General features: G+C 39.9%; 1 protein-coding gene across 5 annotated transcripts in view; it reads left to right on the top strand.

The window, feature by feature from the left end:
- PLEKHH2 (pleckstrin homology, MyTH4 and FERM domain containing H2) overlaps window positions 1-23083 on the top strand; it is a 124142-nt gene that overhangs the window by 62050 nt on the left and 39009 nt on the right. For all 5 annotated transcript variants that reach the window (XR_007135137.1, XR_007135136.1, XM_047782175.1 and 2 more), the window contains 7 exons: window positions 181-325; window positions 2892-3028; window positions 3136-3246; window positions 3400-3486; window positions 5627-5785; window positions 15823-15903; window positions 20324-20503. Coding sequence is in view for 3 of the 5 variants with exons in the window: in XM_047782175.1 (XP_047638131.1) it covers window positions 181-325; window positions 2892-3028; window positions 3136-3246; window positions 3400-3486; window positions 5627-5785; window positions 15823-15903; window positions 20324-20503 (900 nt within the window). In the remaining 2 variants the exon portion in view is untranslated. The remainder of the gene's footprint in view (window positions 1-180; window positions 326-2891; window positions 3029-3135; window positions 3247-3399; window positions 3487-5626; window positions 5786-15822; window positions 15904-20323; window positions 20504-23083) is intronic.

The raw sequence follows: 23083 nt of genomic DNA, 5'->3' as shown, positions 1-23083 counted from the left end.
TGCTTTCCAATTGGAATTCGGGATTTAATAACATGACTTTGATAATGGCAAAGTATCTTCTTGTATTCCTTAGAAAACCTTATTCCATAACTTCTTAAGGTAAAATATAAACTATTCTATACCTAAAGAAAGAGGGGACTTCAGAGACAGACACAGGGAGGCTGTTTTGCTTTTCTTTAGAAGGCCACCCAGATAAGTAGCAGCCCGTTCCTGGATGACTCCTCTGGGTCAGAGGAAGAAGACAGTTCCAGGTCCAGCTCCCGGACTTCAGAGTCAGACGCACGCAGTCGGAGTGGGCCAGGCAGCCCCAGAGCCATGAAACGAGGTGAGGGAAGGTCTCAGGCACACAGGATAGCTCCCGATAATTCAGAATATTTAATGGGAATTTTATCTCTCTATAGGACTTTAAAAAATTCAACACACTGGCTTCTAATCATCATGATGAGTATTCACATAGGACAAAGATGCTCATATTTCAATCCTAAGTCTCTTCTTAATTCTCTGTGATTCCAGACAAGACAGTCTCTTTTTTTTTTTTTTTAACCTTGAGATCACTTCGTTATGGGCATAAAGTAAGATACTTGGCCCAAATGAGGCTTGTCTTTTATAGTTCCTGGGTGATTCTGGATAATTTATGGGATGGACTTATTTCCATCCCTAAATTTGTTACACTCCTAAATGGCAAAGGACACAGCTAAGAATTTGATGGTTAATCTGATAGGAAGATGGAAGCCAACAAAAATTTACTTTGGGTATGTCTACGATTTGGGGGGATTTTGAAGAAATTTTTGGCGTGGGTACGTACAGGGTATAGAGAGAGACAGCCACATTAAATGACATCTGTATTTTACAAATGCCTTTAATTCAGCACAGTTTTTCAGACTGTGTTCCATGGACCTCCCAAACCCCTTAGCTTCAACTGGAGCTGTTCAACTGTCATAGGTTTAATATTTGGGGGTTCCACTGGTCTCTTTGCTACTACCTTGACCCTTTGACAGCCTGCGTAAGGTTATGTCACACTTTTGCTCAAAACGCTATAAGAACTCCTTATAAAGACTTCAAGGTATTATGTGATTCTTTGATGTCTTTGACCTTCTCTCTTCCTTTCTCCTCTCTTACTCAGCTCTGGCCACCCAAAACCTCTTGCTGTTCCTAGAATACGCCAGGCATGCTTTTGTTTCAGGGTCCTCACACAGATTAGTTGCTCTGCCTGATATTCTTCCCCCGGGTGTCTTTATGGCTGGTTCCTCTGCCTCCTGCTTTGCTTTGCTTGCACACTGCCTTCTTTCTCAGTGAGATCCACCCTGACCATGCCATTCAAATACTTTGCCCTTCTCCAACTGGTAGCTCTTTTCATTCCCTTTTGTCTGCTCTACATTTTATTTTTCCTGTAGCACTTACTGTCAGTTTTTTTTTTTTTTGTCTGTCTCCCCTGCTTAGAATCTATGTTCCATGAGGCAGAAATTTTTTCATTTTGTTTTCTGCTCTTCCCCTGGCACCTAGGATAGTGCCTAGAGCACTGGTCCAGGAGCTCCAAGCCTGAGATTTGCACTCCAGGATTGACTCTGCCTAGCTGTTTGATTTTGGACAAATCCTTTAATCTGTGGACCTTAGTCTCTTTAGAGAATGAGGGCTGGAACCAGGATGTCTAAGGTCCTTTGTAGATCTAAACGTGTTATTCTTTGAAAAATAAAGGTATTACTATTATCACAGCTGTTACTTGTCTTAGTCAAATTATTTATTTGGCTGATAGTGACGTTGTCCTAATATGTTCCTTAAATGTTAACGAACACTTAGAAACCAAATGTAGTCACTCTTCAAATGTGGCTTGCATCTTACAAGTTGTTTTCTAAAATGGAAAGTGAATTATTGTGAAAAATGACCCCTTGAATTTTTTTTTTCTAGGGCCGCAGCCACAGCATGTGGAGGTTCCCAGGCCAGGGGTCCAATCGGAGCTGTAGCTGCCAGACTACATCAGAGCTATAGCAACATGGGATCCAAGCTGTGTCTGTGACCCCAGCTCAAGGCAACACCGGATCTTTAACCCAATGAGTGAGGCCAGGGATCGAACCCATGTCCTCATGGATACTGGTTGGGTTTGTTAACTGTGGGGACACACCGGGAACTCCTCCCCTTGAATTTTAAATTAGAGTTGCTGGCATATTGAATAGTCTGTTTATATCTTTAAGTCTTATTGCTCCTCTTACATGAAAGAGTCTTAAAAATCTACAGACAGTTAGTACTGGACTTACATGAAAAATACTTCTAAAATTGTGTGGGTTTTTTTTAATGTGATGTTACTTTTAAAATCATTACAGGAGTTTCCTGGTGGTGGCTTAGTGGGTTAAGGATCCAGCATTGCACTGCTGCGGCTCTGGTTGCTGCTGTGGTGTGGGTTCAATCCCTGGCCTGGGAACTTCTGTATGCTATGGGTGCAGCCCCCCCAAAATGATATTATAATATATATATAATAAAAAATATATATAATACAAATGTAAATTGTGTTAAAGTGTGAATGATTATACAAATCTTGATAGATTATGGTTCAACATTTTTTTGCCTATATTTCAATATGTAGATACACGTATTTTAATCCTTTATAAAGTCATTATTTGGCTATTGCATACATTTTATATATGTAAAAATAACTGCTTACAATCATACCAAAATGTTATCTATGTTCCTTTGATTTCCTTGGGAAGCTGCATGATAGTCCTTACTCTTAGTTCTGTTTTCCACTTTGAAGTTTCTTTGTGGCCAAAGGCATAGTATAAATCTAGTCTAGGAAGGTTTATGATTTAGGAATTGCTGTGTTCTATGGAGAACTGACAGCCAGAATTTGAACCCCCTAATTATTAAAAACTGATTTTATTATTTCTTTATTCATCTAGGCGTGTCTCTCTCTTCTGTGGCTTCTGAAAGTGATTATGCTATTCCCCCAGATGCGTATTCCACAGACACAGAGTACTCACAGCCAGAGCAGAAGCTCCCTAAGACGTGCTCATCTTCTAGTGATAATGGGAAAAATGTAAACACTGAGTCAGGTTTTTTTTTTGTTTTTTTTAAAGCATTAATGAATCTGTTGGCTTGAGCATCCCAAGGGAAACTTATTGTTTTTAATTTCTTTTTCATTAGGAACCACTGGAAAAATCTGGCTACTTATTAAAAATGAGTGGTAAAGTCAAGACTTGGAAGCGGAGATGGTTTGTTCTTAAAGGTGGTGAATTACTTTACTACAAATCTCCAGTGAGTGGAAAGTATTTGTTATTTAGAACTGAACTCTTCAACCTAGTAAATCAAACTGCTGATTGATTTTCTTCCATGTAGTACAATTAGACAAAACCTTTCTTATTATGACTATTATTGGTAATCACTTTGCATTTGGTTTTCTTTTTACAGAGTGATGTAATTAGAAAACCCCAGGGTCATATTGAACTTAGTGCGTCCTGCAGTATTTTAAGAGGAGATAACAAACAAACAGTTCAGGTACCTTTTTTGTGTGTGTGTGTGTGTGTGTGTGTGTGTGTGTGTGTCACCGGAAAACTCAATTCTCAGTTATGCAAGCTTAAGTAGTGTGGAGATAGGGTGATTCAGTGTTTTGAAAACTCCATTTTAGGCTCAGTTTGATGCCTCAAAAAATGTGTGATACCCCAGGACTTCTTAGTTAAAACTATAAGACCGGCTAAGTTGATGTTCACTCCCCACTGCACTTTCTTTGCCCTTTATCCCTAACACTCTTCTTTCCCCATCCTCTGTCATTCTCCGTTCTTGAGCTGTCAAGCTCTTTTAGGGGAGGGTTATTTACTAAATGAATTCCCAAAAAGATATTTGTAATTGGATATACTATAAAAATCAGAAGCAGGAGTTCCCGTCGTGGCGCAGTGGTTAACGAATCCGACTAGGAACCATGAGGTTGCGGGTTCGGTCCCTGCCCTTGCTCAGTGGGTTAACGATCCGGCGTTGCTGTGAGCTGTGGTGTAGGTTGCAGACGCGGCTCAGATCCCGCGTTGCTGTGGCTCTGGCGTAGGCCGGTGGCTACAGCTCCGATTCAACCCCTAGCCTGGGAACCTCCATATGCCGCGGGAGCGGCCCAAGAAATAGGAACAACAACAACAACAACAACAAAAAAAGACAAAAAGACAAACAAACAAACAAACAAACAGGCTGTTGAGATAGTTTGGTGTATATGATTTAAAATTCAGACACGGAGTTCCCGTTCTGGCGCAGTGGAAATGAATCCGGCTAGGAACCATGAGGTTGCGGGTTCAATCCCTGGCATCGCTCAGTGGATTAAGGATCCAGCATTGCCAGGAGCTGTGGTGTAGGTCACAGATGCGGCTTGGATCTGGCATTGCTGTGCCTCTGGTGTAGGCCGGCAATAACAGCTCCAATTAGACCCCTAGCCTGAGAACCTCCAGGTGTGGCCCTAAAAAAGACAAAAAATAAATAAATAAATAAAATTCGGGCACTTATTTCTGAAATGCCTTCAATTATCATTATTTTCTTATCTTGTTCCTTTGGAGGGTGGGATATTTTATTTAAATGTATTATATTTAAATATAAATAACAATATAAATTATATTTAATATAAATAGAATATATATTTATATTATAAAATAATAAATATATATTAATAATATATTTATTGACATTTATAATTATTTACAAAATATTCAGCATTTTATTAGGAAGTTACCTTATCAGTGTTTCCAATACTTGAGGACTGCCCCAAAAATGTAGAAAGAAGAATCGGGGAAACCTTTATTTTGGAGCATGGCAGATAGGTATCATTTGTAGGCTTCTAAAATATTTGAAAATTTTTTTTTTTTTGTCTTTTTGCTATTTCTTTGGGTCGCTCTCGCGGCATATGGAGGTTCCCAGGCTAGGGGTCCAATCGGAGCTGTAGCCACTGGCCTATGCCAGAGCCACAGCAACGCAGGATCCGAGCCGCGTCTGCAACCTACACCACAGCTCACGGCAACGCCGGATCGTTAACCCACTGAGCAAGGGCGGGGACCGAACCCAAAACCTCATGGTTCCTAGTCGGATTCGTTAACCACTGCGCCACGATGGGAACTCCAATATTTGGAATTTTATGTGGCAAATTTGAGCCTAAGAAATTGTGAATTCCTAATATCTGATCACATGTTAGTTCAAGAATTCCTCTTCTATACAGACCTTATTTTATTTATAATTGATTTCTTCATTTCCATAAAAAATAACTACTCTTTATTTGCTTGAAATGTGTTATTTAATTACAGTCTAACAGTCATTCTGCTCCTCATTTCAACAACCGGGAGCCTGTAGCACATTTAAGGGAGAAAAGGAAAATGTAATGAATAAACAAGATAAAAAATCATGACCCCAAAACTTAATATTATGAAAACTTTGAAAGTAAACAGAAGTGAAAAAAGCTATTTTCAGCAAGAAGTTAATTGTCATTCTCACAGAGTGGTTAGCATATGCTAAATAATTTATGGAATCATTTATTTAGAAGCTAGGGATTCTAAGTCTAGCATGTTTGTTTCCATATTAGGTAATGATGTTTGAAGAATGGCCAGGGAAATGCTAATAATCCTAAAATCTTCAGAGTCCCCTTTCCTCTCTCTTTCTCACCCCATTCCAGTTGACCACTGAAAAACACACATACTATCTGACTGCAGATTCTCCCAATATATTGGAGGAATGGATTAAAGTGTTACAGAATGTTCTTCGAGTACAAGCTTCCAACCCACTTTTCCTGCAGCCTGAGGGCAAGCCAACTGTGAAGGGATTGCTCACCAAGGTGGGAAATTTTTGTGCATAGCGGTGTCCCAGGCAAGGACGAATTAGCCCCACTGATCATGAAAAGTAGGCATCAGAGAATATATATATTGCGTATTTCTCTTATCTTGGGGTAGAGAAGAGTGTGTGATACCAAAGGCAAAAACCATAAAGATGAAAGTTGACAAATCTGACTACATGAAAATGTAAATAGTCTTACAATCATAAATTCTCTAAGCAGAATTTTTAAAAGACAGAGGAGAAGCTTTGAAAAGGTATTTGAAATATATGAAAAACAAGCTTTTCAAATCTGTAAGTAGAGGCTAAATACCTGTGGGGGGACAGGAACAAAGGACACAGAGAGAAGTAGAGGTGGTAGAGATAAGGAATACACACGATCAAGAAGCAGATGGAAAAATGTTTTGCTATCATTAATAATTTCCCTAAAAAGTGAAACTTGAAATAATGGATATTTTAAAAATCTGATCAGAGGAGGACCTCTTTTAAAACTATGAAAGGCAGAACAGCATCCTGAGATAAACCATGATAGAAAAGAATATGAAAAGAATGTGTGTGTGTGTATCTGAATCACTTTGCTGTACAGCAGAAATGAATACAACATTGTAAATCAACTATACTTTTTTTTTTGTCTTATTAGCTATTTCTTGGGCCACTCCCTGCGGCATATGGAGGGTCCCAGGCTAGGGGTCGAATCGGAGCTGTAGCCTCCAGCCTACGCCAGAGCCACAGCAACTCAGAATCCAAGCCGCATCTGCGACCAACACCACAGCTCACGGCAACGCCGGATCGTTAACCCACTGAGCAAGGGCAGGGACCAAACCCGCAACCTCATGGTTCCTAATCGGATTCGTTAACCACTGCGCCACGATGGGAACTCCTCAACTATACTTTTAAAAGTATGAAATGCAGAGTTCCTGTTGTGGTGCAGCAGAAACGAATCCAACTAGGAACCATGAGGTTGGGGGTTTGATCCCTGGCCTTTCTCAGTGGGTTAAGGATCTGGCATTGCCGTGAGCTGTGGTGTAGGTCTCAGATGTGGCTCGGATCCTGTGTTGCTGTGACTCTGGTGTAGGCCAGCAGCTCTGATTTGACCCCTACTCTGGGAACCTCCATATGCCGTGGGTGGTGCCCTAAAAAGCAAATAAAATAAATAAAAAGTATGAAATGCAGTATTGACACAAACTAAGAATTTTGCTAAAAGGCATTTTGGTAATGTCTCTTGGCCAAAGTGTTTACTTCGCAAATATTTTTGAGTGAACAAATAAATGAACAAATATTAAATGTTTTAAAAACCCATATAGGGTATTCCTGTTGTGGTTCACCAGTAACGAACCTGACTAGTATCCATGAGGATGTGGGTTCGATCCCTGGCCTCGCTCAGTGGATTAAGGGTCTGGCATTGCCGTGAGCTGTGGTGTAGGTTGCTCAGACACCACCCTGCTGTGGCTGTGGCATAGGTTGGCAGCTCTAGCTCGGAACTGACCCTTAGCCTGGGAACTTCCATATGCCATGGGTGTGGCCCTAAAAAGACAAAAAAACACACAAACAAATAAAAAACCCCTATATCCATTCCCTTTCATCCAGCAATCTCAGTCCAAAAATTTTATGCTTAGGAAATGTTCTTAATTTGCAGAAGTTTTAATTATAAGGATGTCCATCACAGCATGGTTTATTTTTTTTCCTACTCAAAAAAAAAAATGATTTTAACATACCTTGCAATGCAGATCTTGAGTGTAGAGTTTGGTCAATTTTGACAGATATTTACTGTCATTCTGTCGGGATGTGGAACATTTCCATTACCCTAAAAAGAGAACTTGTGTGGTATGATTTATAATAAAGAGAAATTGGGATCAATTTAGATATAGAGGCTAGTTTAAATAAATATTTATGTAATCAGATAATGCTTTACTATGCAATGTTCTTAAATGTTGTGAAAGAATATTTAATGTTATAGAAATATATATGATGTATTTATTATTAGATGATAAAATAAGTAGCGTATTACATTGTTATCCCAGTTTTGGTAAACCTATTTGTAGAAAAAGGTCTGATTAGGAAATATACTATGGTGTAATGGACATCTCCATGTGGTTTTACTTCATTTTTGCTTGGTTCTGTTTTCTAACTTTTTTAGAAAGAGTAAGTATTAATTTATGCTAAGATAAATATTCTTTTAAAAATTTAAAAAGTCCAATTGGTCACACAGAATATTACCCACAAAAATAACCTCCACATCACCAGTCATCACTCATGTACTTTGTTTATGTAAGAAGTGAAGGAGTTCCCGTCGTGGCGCAGTGGTTAACGAATCCGACTAGGAACCATGAGGTTGTGGGTTCGATCCCTGCCCTTGCTCAGTGGGTTAACGATCCGGCGTTGCTGTGAGCTGTGGTGTAGGTTGCAGATGCTGCTCGGATCCCGAGTTGCTGTGGCTCTGGCATAGGCTGGCAGCTACATCTCCGATTCAACCCCTAGCCTGGGAACCTCCATATGCCGAGGGAGCGGCCCAAGAAATGGCAAAAAGAAAATGAAATAATAAAATAAATTAATAAATCCTTAAAAAAAAAAGAAGTGAAAAATTTATCTGTAAATGAGCTATGCTGCAGTGTAACTTTATACTTAATATTAATGTGGGAATCCAAGTACTCTTAAGTAGTATTTACAAGGACTGACCAGCTATTCTAAAAGATGAAAAAATTTACCAATACATTCAACAAAGAGATGCACTTTTTTTTTAACCAAAATATTATGTTACCATGAAAATGTTTTTTCATGAAAATGATGGGTTTGTGAACTCCCTAGTATTGTGCTAATATATTCTTTTCAACGAACACAGTGCCACTTCAAACCACATTTCTATTCCAATTCATAATAACTAGTTGTCCTCATCAAACCCTTAGACTTTAATATGATCTCATGGCTAATTCTTTTGCAATTCATCTTTTTCGTTTGTTTGCTTGTTTTTAATTTATCAAAGGGCTTGTCAGTTTCCGATCGATCGTATTACATTTCTGCTCTTCCACTTCTCATTTCACAATTGCATTTTAAAACATTGGAGTTTATAGACAGGATGCTATTAGGTTTCTTTCCTACCATTCGTAAAGGCTTGTCCACCCCCATATTTTCACCCACACAGCCTTATAAGAGAAAAACTCGTTTTGAGTGACTTGTTCTGAGCTGAGATTCAGGCTACAATCCGAGATACTGCAGAGCAGCATGTGAATACTTTGGAGAGGAGGAGGTGCTTTCACGTTGTCACACTGTCATTATTAAGTACAGAAAGATGTAGGTAGATATTAAGAACTTGACTAATTTGATTCCGGATACTCACTCTTGCAACATTTATTTCAGTGCTTTGGAAGAACATTTCCTATGTAAAAAATCATTTATTTAAAAAAAAAAAGACCAAAATAAGAACATTTTGAGCAGTTAGCCCATGTAAGGCAATGCCCTGGAGAGTATTAAGAGGAATAGGCCACTGCCCATCCCTCAGAGAGCCTCATATCTATTGGGAAAGAAAAGGATATAAGCATATTTATAATGATATATGTAAAGTACCATTATTGATATCCATTGTAAGTTCTCAGAAAAAGCTAATTTGTCTTGTCATGGACTTTGTTTTTCATCCTGAGGGGTTTGTAGCAGGGGCAGGGGTGTGTTCATATTGTTAACAGATGGCTCTGCCGAGAGGAAGATGAATGTGTGGGAAGTAAGCAGGAGGTTCTAAGAACAGAAAGTGGAAGTGGTTTTCCTGAAGAGGATGAACTCTGAGCTGATCAGAGGGAAGAGACCAGAGAGTGAATTTAAATAATGTTAGGAGGTAAAATCTTCAGTTAGACTGAATTCAGCAACTAGGAAGTGGGGAGATAGGGATAGCTGGGTGAAAGATAGTTCCAGATAATAGTGAGCTCTGAACAGAGGAGCCTGGAGTTAAGGACCTGGTGCTGGCTCTGTGAGGATGCTGGTTCAATCCCTGGCCTTGCTAAGTAGGTTAAGGATCAGGTGTTGCTACAGGCTGCAGCATAGGTCAAAGACATGGCTTGGATCTACTGTTGTTATGGCTGTGGCATAGGCTGGCAGCTGTAACTCTGATTTGACCCCTAGCCTGGGAGCCTCCATATGCTGCAGGTGTGCCTATTAAAAAAAAAAAAATCTTTTTGATGATGGCCATTCTGGCTGGTGTACGGTGGTACCTCATAGTGGTTTTGATTTGCATTTCTCTAATAACGAGTGATGTTGAACATCTTTTCATGTGTTTTTGGCCATCTGTATTAAAAGGAATGAAATACCAGCATTTTTAGCAACATGGATGGACCTAGAAATTATCATGCTAAGTGAAATCAGCCATACAATGAGACACCAACATCAAATGCTTTCAATGACATGTGGAATCTGAAAAAAGGACAGACTGAACTTCTTTGCAGAACAGATGCTGACTCACAGACATTGAAAAACTTACGGTCTCCAGAGGAGACAGTTTGGGGAGTGGGGGGATGTGCTTGGGCTGTGGGATGGAAATCCTTTGAAATTGGATTGTTATGATCATTATACAACTACAGATGTGACAAATTCAATTGAGTAATAAAAATAAAAGAGAGAGGAAGGAAGGAAGAAAGGGAGTTCCCTTCATGGCTCAGCGGAAATGAATCTGACTAGCATCCATAAGGACGCAGGTTCAATCCCTGGCCTTGCTCAGTGGGTTAAGGATCCAGTGTTGCCATGAGCTGTGGTGTAGGTCGCAGATGCGGCTCGGATCTGGAGTTGCTGTGGCTGTGGTGTAGGCCGGCAGAAAGAAAGAAAGAAAAGAGGAGCAGTTTCAGGATGATTACAAAGTTATTTGGGTACTTGTCAGTGTCTAGAGCTTCTAGGGACCTGACTCCAGCAGGCAGCAGCAACGCCAGTCTCCATCAGAGGAGAAAGGAGAGGGCTAGATTGGAGAGAAGGGTCTGGAGAATCATCAGCATGGATGTGATAGTTGAGTCCATGACAGTGAGAAATCACCCAGGAAAATGTGCAGGGTGGGAAGAGCAGGTGGTTGTTTATGGGACACTCTGGTTTCCAACATTTCAGGGCACGTAAAAGAGATGCGTGAAGAGACTCTGGAGAGTTGGTCCTGGAGGCCAGGAGGAGGACTGTGACCGGGAGGGAGTGATCCTCGGTGTCAGATGCGGCAGCGTGCGTGTGGTGTGTTGAAGGGTAATGGGGAGATGAGTTAAGGGCAGTACTGGGTTTGCGGGACTGTCCACACTTTCCCGCACATGAGAAGAATGAAGCTGGGAGGGATTGTGGTGTCAGGAGAGGCATTTTTGGATGGGAAAGGCATGCCTTGCATTTACAGATTGAGGGGAAGAAGCCAGGAGAGAGAAATGAGAGATTAAGAAAAAGTCCAGAAGCGGGCAGGCAGGCATGCTTGGAAGGCTGGGTTGATCATTGTTTACTAAGGGCCCACCTGACTTCTGTGATTTGAGTTCATATTGGTTTATTGTTCTCTAAGGTGCCCAGAAATAAGAACAGAGACTTTACATTGTAGTATGTGAATTTTCAAATTTGCAGAAAAGTCAGAAGAATGGTTAACAGCAAACACCCATATTCCCACCACTTAAACTCCACAATTAACATTTTACTTGCTTTATGCATATCGAGATTATGATTTTAAATCCATACTTATTGGGAGCATTTTCAAACCCACATGGAAGTGGAAGGAATAATAGAAAAAACTTTTGTATGTTCATCACCTAGTTTCAATGATTATTAACTATGGCTAGTGTTATTTCTTATAAAAGCTCTCATAACCTCCTTTTTCTTCCTACGCCTCCACTGGATCACTTCAAAGCAAATGGAGGTGATATTTTATTGAGTGGATTTGTGGGAAGCATAGGAATGCAACATAATCACAGGTCTTAGAGCAAAAGTTATTTTGTGATCAAACATCAGATCCAAGTTTAGTGGAGAAAGAAGAGAGGCCAGGAGGGAACTGATAAATTGGAATCAAATGGAAGGATCAGAGAACTTAAAAGTTTACAGTGAGGTCAAAGAGTAGGAGTGGTGTGAGTAAGGAGAGAGGGAGCTAGGAGGAGAGTGGAAACAGAAAATAGAATGAAAATTTCAGAAGTGGAGTAGTTCCCAATGAGGAAAAAAGGAGCAGGGTGTAGCCAAGGGCATGAATGGCAAAAATGGAGAAATGCAAAGGTTTCTGGAAATGAAGAGAACGAGGAACTGTGAGTTAAAGTTGTACAGAGGGCAGATAGCAAAGAGGCTAGAGCAAGGGTTCAGGAGGCAGAGTGCATGGGCACGTGTCCTGGCTCTGACTGTTGCCACTTGTGTGACCTGAATAGGTTACTGACAGGCTCTGTGCTTCAGCCTCCTTCTCTGTAAAGTGAGAATAATAGTGCCGACCTCACGGGGTGTTGGGAAGATTGAGTAAACTATTTAAGCCTGTAAAATGCTTTAGAACATCATAAACACTCATTGGAGCGCACATCACAAACGCTCCAAAAGGGCTCACCATTATTATTACAAGAGTTTCACCTAGATGCTGAACTCAGCAAGGCAGGTGGCAAGATTTGTGGTGGAAAAGGATAGAAGCATGAAAATATGGGGTGGGGGGAGCCGACTGTGGGAGCTTATGTTTTCTGTGATGAAAAAGGCCAGTCAGGATATAATACACTGTTGGTCTTCCAAGTTTCAGAGAGAACTGATATAAGTACCTTCGTATGGGTGTTAATAATTAAAAAAATTATTCTTTCAACTATTTCATTCACCAAAGCCTTGAGATTTGATATTGTCTTTAAATCTTCAAGAAGATTCCTTTAGTGTAATTTGTTTTATTGGGATTTTTTTTTTCAGAATAAGTCAGAGTTGGAAGAGATAGTAAATAATCAGATTTGCATAAAAAGGTAGAGTGTGTTTTGGAAACATAGTCTTTATGGCAAATTGGCAAAGGTCTTCATTACTTTGTCATTCCTCAAAGACAGTCGTTCTATTTAAAGATAAATCATTTCAAAAGTATGCTCTCTATAGCCAGGTGCATTAGGCTTCAGTTTTGGTGAGACTGCTTTCTGGAGTTTGTTTAAAAGAGTAAGAAAAAAAAAAAAAGCTGCAGGACACAAACTATTTAAAACTTGCGGGATATTTTTCTATAAATATATGTTTCTAAATTTAATTAAACTGAAACATGTCTTGCCAGATGAAATATTTTTTTTTTCTCAAGCAACATTCTAAATCCATCAAACTGTTAGATGGTAGAGTTATTTGTTTGCTTAAACCATAGCTTTGAAAGCCCAAAGGCTGGCTGCTGTTTGTGGGTTTAAATGAAACATGTGTTTTCCTTCTTCTTATGCATGGTGAGGAAGGAAGCATTTATTGAGTAACTGCTATTATTGTTTAATTTACATTTTCCCCTTTGGGCATCACAATAGCCCAATGAGCTGTACAGTAATCTCATGTTAATGGCAGAAGTTGAGAGGTCAAGTCAGTTGCCTGAGGACATCATCTGTCCAATACACAACTGGAATTTAAGCCTTGGTCTGTTTGACCTCAGAATCCAGGCCTTTTCCAATGTTGTGACCTGCAGACTGTAAACTCCATTGTGGCAATAGTTTATGTTCTTCTCAGTGTACTACTGTCATTTATTTATTTTTTATTTTTTTAATTTTTAAATTTTTTTTTATTTTTCTGCTTTTTAGGTCCACACTTGTGGCATATGGAAGTTCCCCAGACTAGGCATTAAATCCAAGCTACAGCCTCCAGCCTATGTCACAGCCACCGCAACGAGGGATCCAAGGCCACATGTGGACCTACACCACAGCTCACAGCAACGCCGGATCCTTAACCCACTGAGTGAGGCCAGGGATCGAACCCATGTCCTCCTAGACACTAGTCGGGTTCATAACCCAGAGAGCCACAACAGGAACTCCCCAAGAGCAGTCCATTTGAATGTTAAGTCATTACATAAAATATGTGTGCTCCCTACTCCCCTGTGCTGCCCCTTCCCCAGTGACCTCACTTCTTACTGGTTCAGTCTCAGATACATGGGCACATCCCATCTCAGGGCCTTGCCCCTTGCTGCTGCTCTTGCCCAGAGTACTCTTCTCTCAGGTGACTGCTGAGCTCCCCTACTTCCTCCAGGGCTTGACTCAGTGTGGGTGACGCCTTCCTGACCACCTTATTTTAAAACACATCATCTGGAGTTCCCATCATGTCTCAGTGGAAACGAATCTGACTAGCATCTGTGAGGATGCAGGTTTGCTCCCTGGCCTTGCTCAATGGATTAAGGATCCGTCAATGCCATGACCTGTGGTGCAGGCTGCAGATCTGACGTTGCTGTGGTTATGGTATGGGCCAGAGGCTACAGCTCCTATTCGACCCCTAACCCGGGAACCTCCATATGCCGCGGGTGCAGCCCTAAAAAGACATAAATAAATACATACATACATACATAAAAACACATCATCCTTTCTCCAAGTGCTTCTTTCTCCTTTCCTGCTTTTTCTCCTTCATTTTTCTCACCAGGGATAAGTGTGACAACAGTGTTGGGCTTTAATTTTGCTGGCCAGTGTCTTGCTTTCCAGATGGTGGGCTTCTCCAGATTTAAGTCCACTCTAAGCACTGCAGGAGAGGGTCAAGCCTTAAGGTAAAAGTTGTCAGGGCTGCCTGGATAATGGAATTTTATGCAAACTCAACCAGGCACACCACATTCTAGGTCTGGGATGACAGAGCTTATTATAAATCTTAACCACTGGTAGGAATGGAGTTCTTGGTGTTTTTCTAGGCTTTAGGGTGAAGCTGAGACTGTGGGGCAAAGATCTTCAAAAGCCTGTACGGGGCAGGTGGGGGGGCAGGGAGGAACTCAGAGTGAGGGTCTTCATAAAGCCACCAAATGGTGAAAAACCTACAGTATTCAGTACAAATTTAGGCAAAATGTTTTACACACACACACACACACGAATACATATAAGTGCATAAACTCTTTGTGTTCTTGATGAAAATATGTACACTGTGAGCTTCTTGAGGAAGGGGACTGTGTCTCATTCATATCTGTATCCCCGGTGCAAAGCCCAGTTCTGACAATTTAGTCAAGAACTAGGAAACTCCTGTGTGGCACAGTGAGTTAAGAATCTGGCATTGCTGCAGTTATGGCACAGGTTGCAACTGCAGAGCAAGTACGATCCCTGGCTCGGGAACACCTGCATGCTGTGGAGGTGCGGCCGAAAGCAGAAACATAGTCAAGATCTAGATTCAGAGTCAATCCCAGTCACTTAACATAGTTCCTGACATATAGGAAGTACTCAGTATAGAATAATGGTTTTGAATATTATTTTATTATTTTGTGTGTATCCTGGAGCAGGTATCACATGTTTTGAATGAATCAATGTTTTACATTTTGGAAACCACTAGAATTCTTAAGTTTCAATCTTCTGATTTCTAACATTAGGGTGTTGGATATTGGAAATCTATGTAATATGCAAACTGTGAAAAATACTTACAATGTGAAATTGGCATCTTTGAACCCTCGGTCCTAGGCATAGTGCTTGACATATAATAAACGTTTGTTAAATGCTGAATAGTGAACACCAAAGTGAAACATACCATGCTACTACTCTAACAGGTAGCTATTACATTTTAAATAGCATTTGGACAGGAGTTCCCATCATGGCTCAGTGGTTAATGAATATGATTAGCATCCCTGAGGACGCAGGTTCAATCTCTGGCCTTGCTCAGTGGGTTAAGGATCCAGCATTGCCGTGAGCTGCGGTGTAGGTCACAGACGTGGCTTGGATCCTGTGCTGCTGTGGCTGTGATGTAGGCTGGCAGATATAGCTCTGATTCGACCTCTAGCCTGGGAACCTCCATATGCCGCAAGTGCGGCCCTAAAAAGCAATAAATAAATAAATAATAGCATTTGGACAGCCTAGATGGAATATCACCTATTCCTTGAGCAAACCAGAGAGCTGAACAACTTCAAATAGAGTGTATAAACTGTGCCTAAAGTGTCAAGAGTCCTGAGCTACTTTGTAATTCTTTGAAATATGATTTCAGGTGAAACATGGCTACTCCAAAAGAGTCTGGTGTACACTTATAGGAAAAACATTATATTATTTTCGTAGTCAAGAAGATAAGGTATGTATGTGTATGTAATATGTTAATTAGAGGGATTTTTTTTGTTGGTTTGTTATAGCTTCAAGTTTTTCATTTCACTGTTGCCAGCTCAAATTTTAGAATGTTTGATAAGGTTGCAATTTTATATAACATTTACTACTCAGGTAATCATAGACCTACAAGGATCTTAATTATAAATATAAGCCTTAGCAACTTTTAATTAATGCTTCTCCTAAGACCTAGAAAAGTCTTCCTCTACCCCACCCTTAACCATCAATTTCTCATATTTTTCAGATCTGACAGGCTAGGTAAGGTCGAATGAGGAGAATAGCAAGCCAGGAAAGAAGAGCTGGGGTAGAATGGGGGGACTGAATCCAGTCCTGTCCTAGGCCCCTGAATCCCAAGACACCACTTACCTATCCATCCGTCTACCTACTTCTATCCCATTTATTCATTTTACACTAACCTCTCACCCAAAAAACTCATTATCCTCATTTTTAGAGTCCAGAGATGGATATCTTCCAAAGGTGAGATGTATGCCTAATTGTCATTACGGACACTCCATGTCACCTTCAGATTACTGAAACTATAACAATTGAACCAACGTGGACCAAGAGTACTTGCATAAAATAATGCCAGCTCCACAGAATAGCAGCCTGTGACTGATTACCATGCTAATGAGACTAAACTTGGTCCACTGACCATGTGGGTCAATTATTATTTCTCTGTTCTGTTTCTGCAACCTGCACCCTCCTTTCTGACTAGCCATATTTAAGATGCAAGCCATTATTCTCAGTACCGTTCATGGGATGGGAATTAGCACAGTGCAGCCAGTGAGCCATTTCTGAAATCATGTGGGAATACACTCATAAAAATAACACAAGGATAAACACAATAGAAAACGGTCTATTCAGTATGACCCTAACTAATTATCAGTCAGGAAAAGAGAAGCCATTCTGCGTATTCCAGGTATAATGGTTTTACTAGAGAGTTAGGGACATATATAACTTTTAGAAAAGTTGGGGGAATAGAGGTCAGAGAAGAAGCCACCGCCAAAGGTCCAAGAAGTTAGCACTGGCTGTGTGAGCACGATGCACGGAGGCAGCTGGTCTTCGGCAGTTTACTGGGGAGCCCCTTTGACGTTCACATCAGCCTAGGCAACTGACGGCAGCTGTCTCAGGAGAACAGTGACTCCTCTGTCACCCTTCTCTTCCACATCACAGGCCAGTTCTTTCACAGGCGAGCTCTAACTGGGAACCACACAGCAGAGGGCATTCTGACAAACAGTTCCCACCTTTTTTTCTGCAGTTACAGGGAGACTTCAGAACAGGGAGGTTGGGGCTGAGTTTATAATTCTCAGTCCAGCGCATCTACATGAATATACACATAGCAAGTGGAATGGACTGGGAGTTTGGGGGTGGTAGATGCAAACTATTGCATTTGGAACAGATAAGCAGTCAGATCCTGCTGTACAGCACAGGGAACTGTATCTAATCACTTGTGATGGACCATGATGGAGGATAACATGAAAATATATATATGTATCTGGGTCACTTTGCAGTACAGCAGAAATTGACAACATTGTAAATCAACTGTAATAAAAAAACATTTTTAAAATACACGTAGCAGAAGGATCAGAGAGAACTACACCAAAATGTTGAGTAGTGGTAGAATTATGGATGATTTCTTTTCTTCCCTTTTTTATACCTATTTTTACCAAGTTTCTATAATAAGCATGTGTTTTATAAGTAGAACAATAATTTAAAATTTGCTAAGAGAGTAGAATTTAAATGTTCTTACTACTACTACTCCTACTAACAATTTTATTATTTAATGAAATAGATAACATTGATCACAGAAGGAAAAAGTCAGACGAATGTAGATGGATGAACAGAACTCCACTGGAGTGACTGGAAAAGTATTGAGAATGCTTGTGACTCAGTTTAGGCCTACTTCGTTTTGTGCTATCGATGTATCAGAAACAGTTCGTCCTTATCCCAATGAGTGTCTTTTTAAAAAGTCAGTCAAGATATTTTAAAGCACCAGGTCTAGTCACTGTTTATGGAGCAGTGGTGAATCCTTTGGTAAAAGGATCATCTTTAAATACTGCGGTGGATGGAGCCTTGATTGTCACGTGATTGAATACGCCTGAAGCACACACTCAGGATGGTATTGCCATGCATTGTCAAAGTAGAATTCGTTTTCTTTATCCCATTTTTTTAAAGCTCGCTTTGTATTTATTCATGCGACTTTTCTGCCCTACATTTTGCTTTGTTCTACTGCCTTTTTCTGAAAGTATAAATACGTTCATTTCGCATTTTGCCTTCAGAAATAAATCTTCTTTATTCAGTGCTCAGAATAGTGCTCTGTACATAGTAACTACTCAGGAAATAATTGTTATTAATTTAACGGGGAAAGGCAGTGTTCCTCATAAAAGACAACACATTTAATTAAGTGAATTAATTTTTTACTCTTATTCAGCCACCCGGCAGATAATACTGCCTTTTAGGTTAGATGTCCAGGGAGGACCTCGCTGAGAAGCTGATGTTTTAATTAGACTCTGAAGGAAGTAAAAGAACTGAGAGCATCCCAGGCTGAAGGAACAGCACGTGCAGAGGCCCTGACAGGAGCATGTTTGGGGAATAGTGTGGTATGTTTGGGGAATAGTGAGAGGGTCATCGTGACTGGACTGGAGTCCGTTAGGAAGAGAGTAACAGGAGATGAGATCAGAGAAGCAACGGGGACCAAATCGCATAGGGCCTTTCAGAGCAAGGACTTTGGCTTTTACTCCAAGTAAGACGAGAAGCCATTGAGGTTTTTTGAGCAGACCAGTGACATGATCTAACCTCTAACACGACCCTCCAGCTGCTGTCTGAAGGGAATTAGGAGGAGACTGGCTAGGAGGCAAGAGATGATCATGGTGTGATGTGGCGGTGGGGGGGTGCGAAGAGACCAGATTCAGGGTATATTTTGAAAGGTTTGCTCACGAGATTTGTTAACTGAAAGAGTGTGGGAGATGAGAGCAAGAAAAGGATCAGTGATGATGCCAAGGTTTTTGGCCTGAGCAGCTGGAAAGATCAAGTTGCCAACAACAGAGATGGGCAGACTCAGGAGAATAGGTCGGGGGCCAGGGGAGGACTTAACGAGTGATGTTTGAGATGCTGTTAGACATCTAAGTAGAATTTATGTGAGTCGGGAGTTATCAGTGTGGGTGTAGCTAATACTTGCTGGTACTAAAGCCATGAGCTTGAATGAGGTCACCCCGGGGGGAAGTGAGTGTAGATGGGAAAAGAGTCCGTTAACTGAGCGCTGGGCCTGAGCATGGAAATGTAAGATGGTAAATGGGTGAGAATGAACTTTTTCAGGCTGCAGTTGCAAACCTGACCGAATACTTTAGAAGCTGTACATGTCTGAAGCAGACTGTGTATGTTCATGAAATAAAAGTACTTAATTCAAGAAAGGTTTTAAAACAAACAGGCTAAAGATTCAACACAGCAGATAATTGTTTCTGTCAGTAAAAGACTAGGTAAAATTTAATGTAAATCATTTTTAGGATGTTTTTCTTCCCCTTAAATTAAGATGGAAGAAATCATGACATTTTTTGGGTGGTACCTTACATATGTAAGTGGCCTCAAAACCCTTCTCATTTGTTGAAGTTTAGGATGGTGGTTAATCACACTTCTTCACACCAGCTGTCTACCTTTGCTACTTTTTCTATGAATAGTATTGAGACTATGTATACACTTGTCCTTTTGATCTGATGGCTTAATCAAATCAATTTGAGGGGGGGGGGTCAAATGGCAAAGGAATATTTTGACTGAATAACCTAATTTCTTGACGAGGTAATGGGTCATTTTGGTCCAAATGAATAATCTGAGCCACAGTACAGAAGTATCTTACTGCTTTCTCCACCAAAGTCAAATGTCTAGTATTTGAATTCTTCTTTTATGTTACACCAGGCACGTTGGTTGTGGCTTCTGCTTTTGTAACAATGCAGGTCATCCAATTACCTTTAAGCACTCATTTTAAAAAAAGGTATGCTTGGACTTGGAGAACAGACAGACTTGTGGTTGCCAAGGAGGAGGGGGAGGGAGTGGGATAGACTGGGAATCTAGGGTTGATAGATGCGAACTATTGCTTTTGGAATGGATAAGCAATGAGATGCTGCTGTTCAGCACTGGGAACTGTATCTAGTCACTTATGATGGAGCATGGTGGAGGATAATGTGAGAAAAAGAATGTATGCATATATTTGCGACTGAGTCTCCTTGCTGCACTGTAGAAAATTTGGCAGAACACTGTAAACCAGCCATAATGGAAAAAATAAAAATCATTTAAAAAAGATATGCTTTATAAAGGTAAGAGTGGAGAGGACTATGAAAAATTTTGGTAGGAGAAGATTTAGAAAGTGCCTTCCTTACAATTACGAATATTTACTTTAGTTTCCTTTAGGTCAGATCAAACTCTGGGAGGCTAAAGTTGAGGAGGTTGACAGATCCTGTGATTCAGATGAAGATTATGAAGCCAGTGGACGAAGTCTGTTATCCACACATTACACTATTGTGATCCACCCCAAAGACCAAGGTCCAACTTACCTCCTCATTGGATCCAAACACGAAAAGGTATGTAAGGACTAATTGGTTGATTTAGAATGATTTTGACTATTGTCGTTACATGTTGGTAATAATGTTCAAATGATCATAAATACAAGCAAAGATTTACATATAAACTTGGACATAGTATTCTTTTAAAAATGATTTTATTTCTGATATATTTCAAACACAAGATATGACAGACACCCTTTTCTACTTAATAGATATTAGATTTCATGTTTTTTTAATCAGTGTGAAATTAGTAGCCATCTAAATGTTCAACAATAGGAAATTGATTAAATATATATATGTCCATATGAAAAAATATTTTGAAGACATTATCTTTTTCTGTAAAAAACATATAATTATAATTTCTGAATTTTACTAATATAGTAAAAGTCTTTCCTTAATATAATCGTAGCTATGTGAAAATATAATGTACATACATATTTTAATAGAGGAAAAAAGGCCAGTAGAACAGAAACATGGGTTCTTTCATTTCTTTTTTCTCTTTTGGCTGCACCTGTGGCATGCAGAAGTTGCCTGGCCAGGGATCAAACCTGTGCCACAGCAGTAACCAGAGGCACAGCAGTGACAATACCAGGTCCTTAACCCACTGAGCCTCGAGGGAACTTCATAATTAATGTATACAGCTTGATGGTTTGGAAATAATCATGTACTCATGAAATCATCACCACAATCTATGCTATAAACCTAACTATCACTTCCAGAATGTTCCTGTACACCTCTTTTTAAGTTATTATTTGTGTGTGTGTGTGATAAGAATTACTTAACATTAGATCTAGCCTCTGAGTAAAATGTTAAGTATGTAATACAGTATTGCTCACTATAGGAACTATGCTGTACAATAACCCTCTAGGACTTTCTCATCTTGTATAACCACAACTTTGTACCCTTGGACTACTACCACCCTGTTTCTGCCCCACACCCAGCCCCTGGCAACCACCATTCCACTCTCTGCTTCTATGAGTTTGCCTGTTTTACATCCATCACATAAGTAGTATTATATGGTATTCATTTTTTTGTGTCTAGCTTTTTTCGCTTAGCTTAATGTTCTTCATCCATGTTGTCACAAATGGCAGGATTTCCTCCTTTTTAAGGCTGAATAATATTCCATTATACGTACATACCATATATTCTTTTTTTAATTTATGTTTTGAATTGACTGATACATATTGTTTAATAGATTTTAATAATTGTGTGACATTAAGCTATACTTTTCCTTTTTTTTTTTCTTTCTTTTTTTGCCCCCCCACCCCATGGCATTGGAGTTCCTGAGCCAGGGATCAGATCCGAGCCACAGGTGCAACCTAGCTGTGGTAATGCCAGATCTTTAACCCACTGTGCTGGGCCAGGGATCCAACCTGTGTCCTGGCACTGCAAACATGCTGCCAATCCCATTGCACCACAGCGGGAACTCCCCATGTTTTCTTTACTCATTCATGCATTGATGGACACTTAGGTTGCTTCCGTGTCTTGGCTATTGTAAATAATGCTATGATGGACATGGGGGTGCATGTATGTTTTCGAGTTACTGTTTTATATAAATTTATGATAATGCTTCCTTCATATAACTACTCAGAACTAGAATTGCTGGATCATATGGTAGTTCTATTTTTAGTTTTTTGAGGAATCCCTGTGCTGTTTTCCATAGTGACTGAACCAATTTACATTCCTTCCCGAAGTGTACAGGACTCCCTTTCCCCACATCCTCAGCAACACTTGTTATTTCTTTTCGTTTGTTTGTTTTTGAGAGTAACAATTCAAACAGGCATGAGGTTTTCATTGTGGTTTTCAGTTGCATTTCCCTGATGATTAGTGATGTTGAGCTCCTTTTCCTGTACCTGCTGACTATCTCAATATCTTTGGAAAAATGGTTTTCAGATCCCATTTTTAAATAGGATTGTTTTTCTTTTTGCTGTTGAATTGTATGAGTTTTTGTTGTTTTTTGTTTGTTTTGGCTGTATCCACAGCATATGAAAAGTTCCCAGGCCAGGGACTGAAACTGTGCCACAGCAGAGACCAGAACTGCTACAGTAACAACACTGGATCCTTAACTCTACTGTCCCACAGGGAACTCCTGTGAGTTTTTAAATATATTTTAGATATTAACCCCTTGTCAGAAATATGATTACAAATATTTTCTCCCATTAAGTATGTTGCCTTTTCATTTTGCTGATTGTTTTCTTTGCTGTGCAGAAGCTTTTCATTTCATGTAATTCCACTTATCTATTTTTCTATTTTTACTTTTGTTGCCTGTTTTTGGTGTCATACCTAAGAAATCATTGCCAAGGCTAATCTCCAAAAGCTTTTTTCCTCAATGTTTTCTTCTAGTTTTATGGTTTCAGGTCTGATGTTTAAGTCTTTATTCCATTTTGAATGGATTCTATGTATGGTGTGAAATCAGTGTCCAGTTTCACTAAAAAACATGTGGGTATCCAGCTTTCCAAACACCATTAATTGAAGACATTATACTTTGCCCACTGCATTCTTGGCAGTCTTGTCAAAAATCAGATGACTATATATATATATATATATATATATGTTTATTTCAGGGCTCTCTGTTCTGTCCCATTGGCCTAATGGGGC

This window comes from Phacochoerus africanus, chromosome 5 (assembly GCF_016906955.1).
Source record: "Phacochoerus africanus isolate WHEZ1 chromosome 5, ROS_Pafr_v1, whole genome shotgun sequence".
Classification (NCBI taxonomy): Eukaryota; Metazoa; Chordata; class Mammalia; order Artiodactyla; family Suidae; genus Phacochoerus; species Phacochoerus africanus.
The sequence above is the reverse complement of the archived record's forward strand: the minus strand, read 5'-3'. Positions and strand labels throughout refer to the sequence as shown.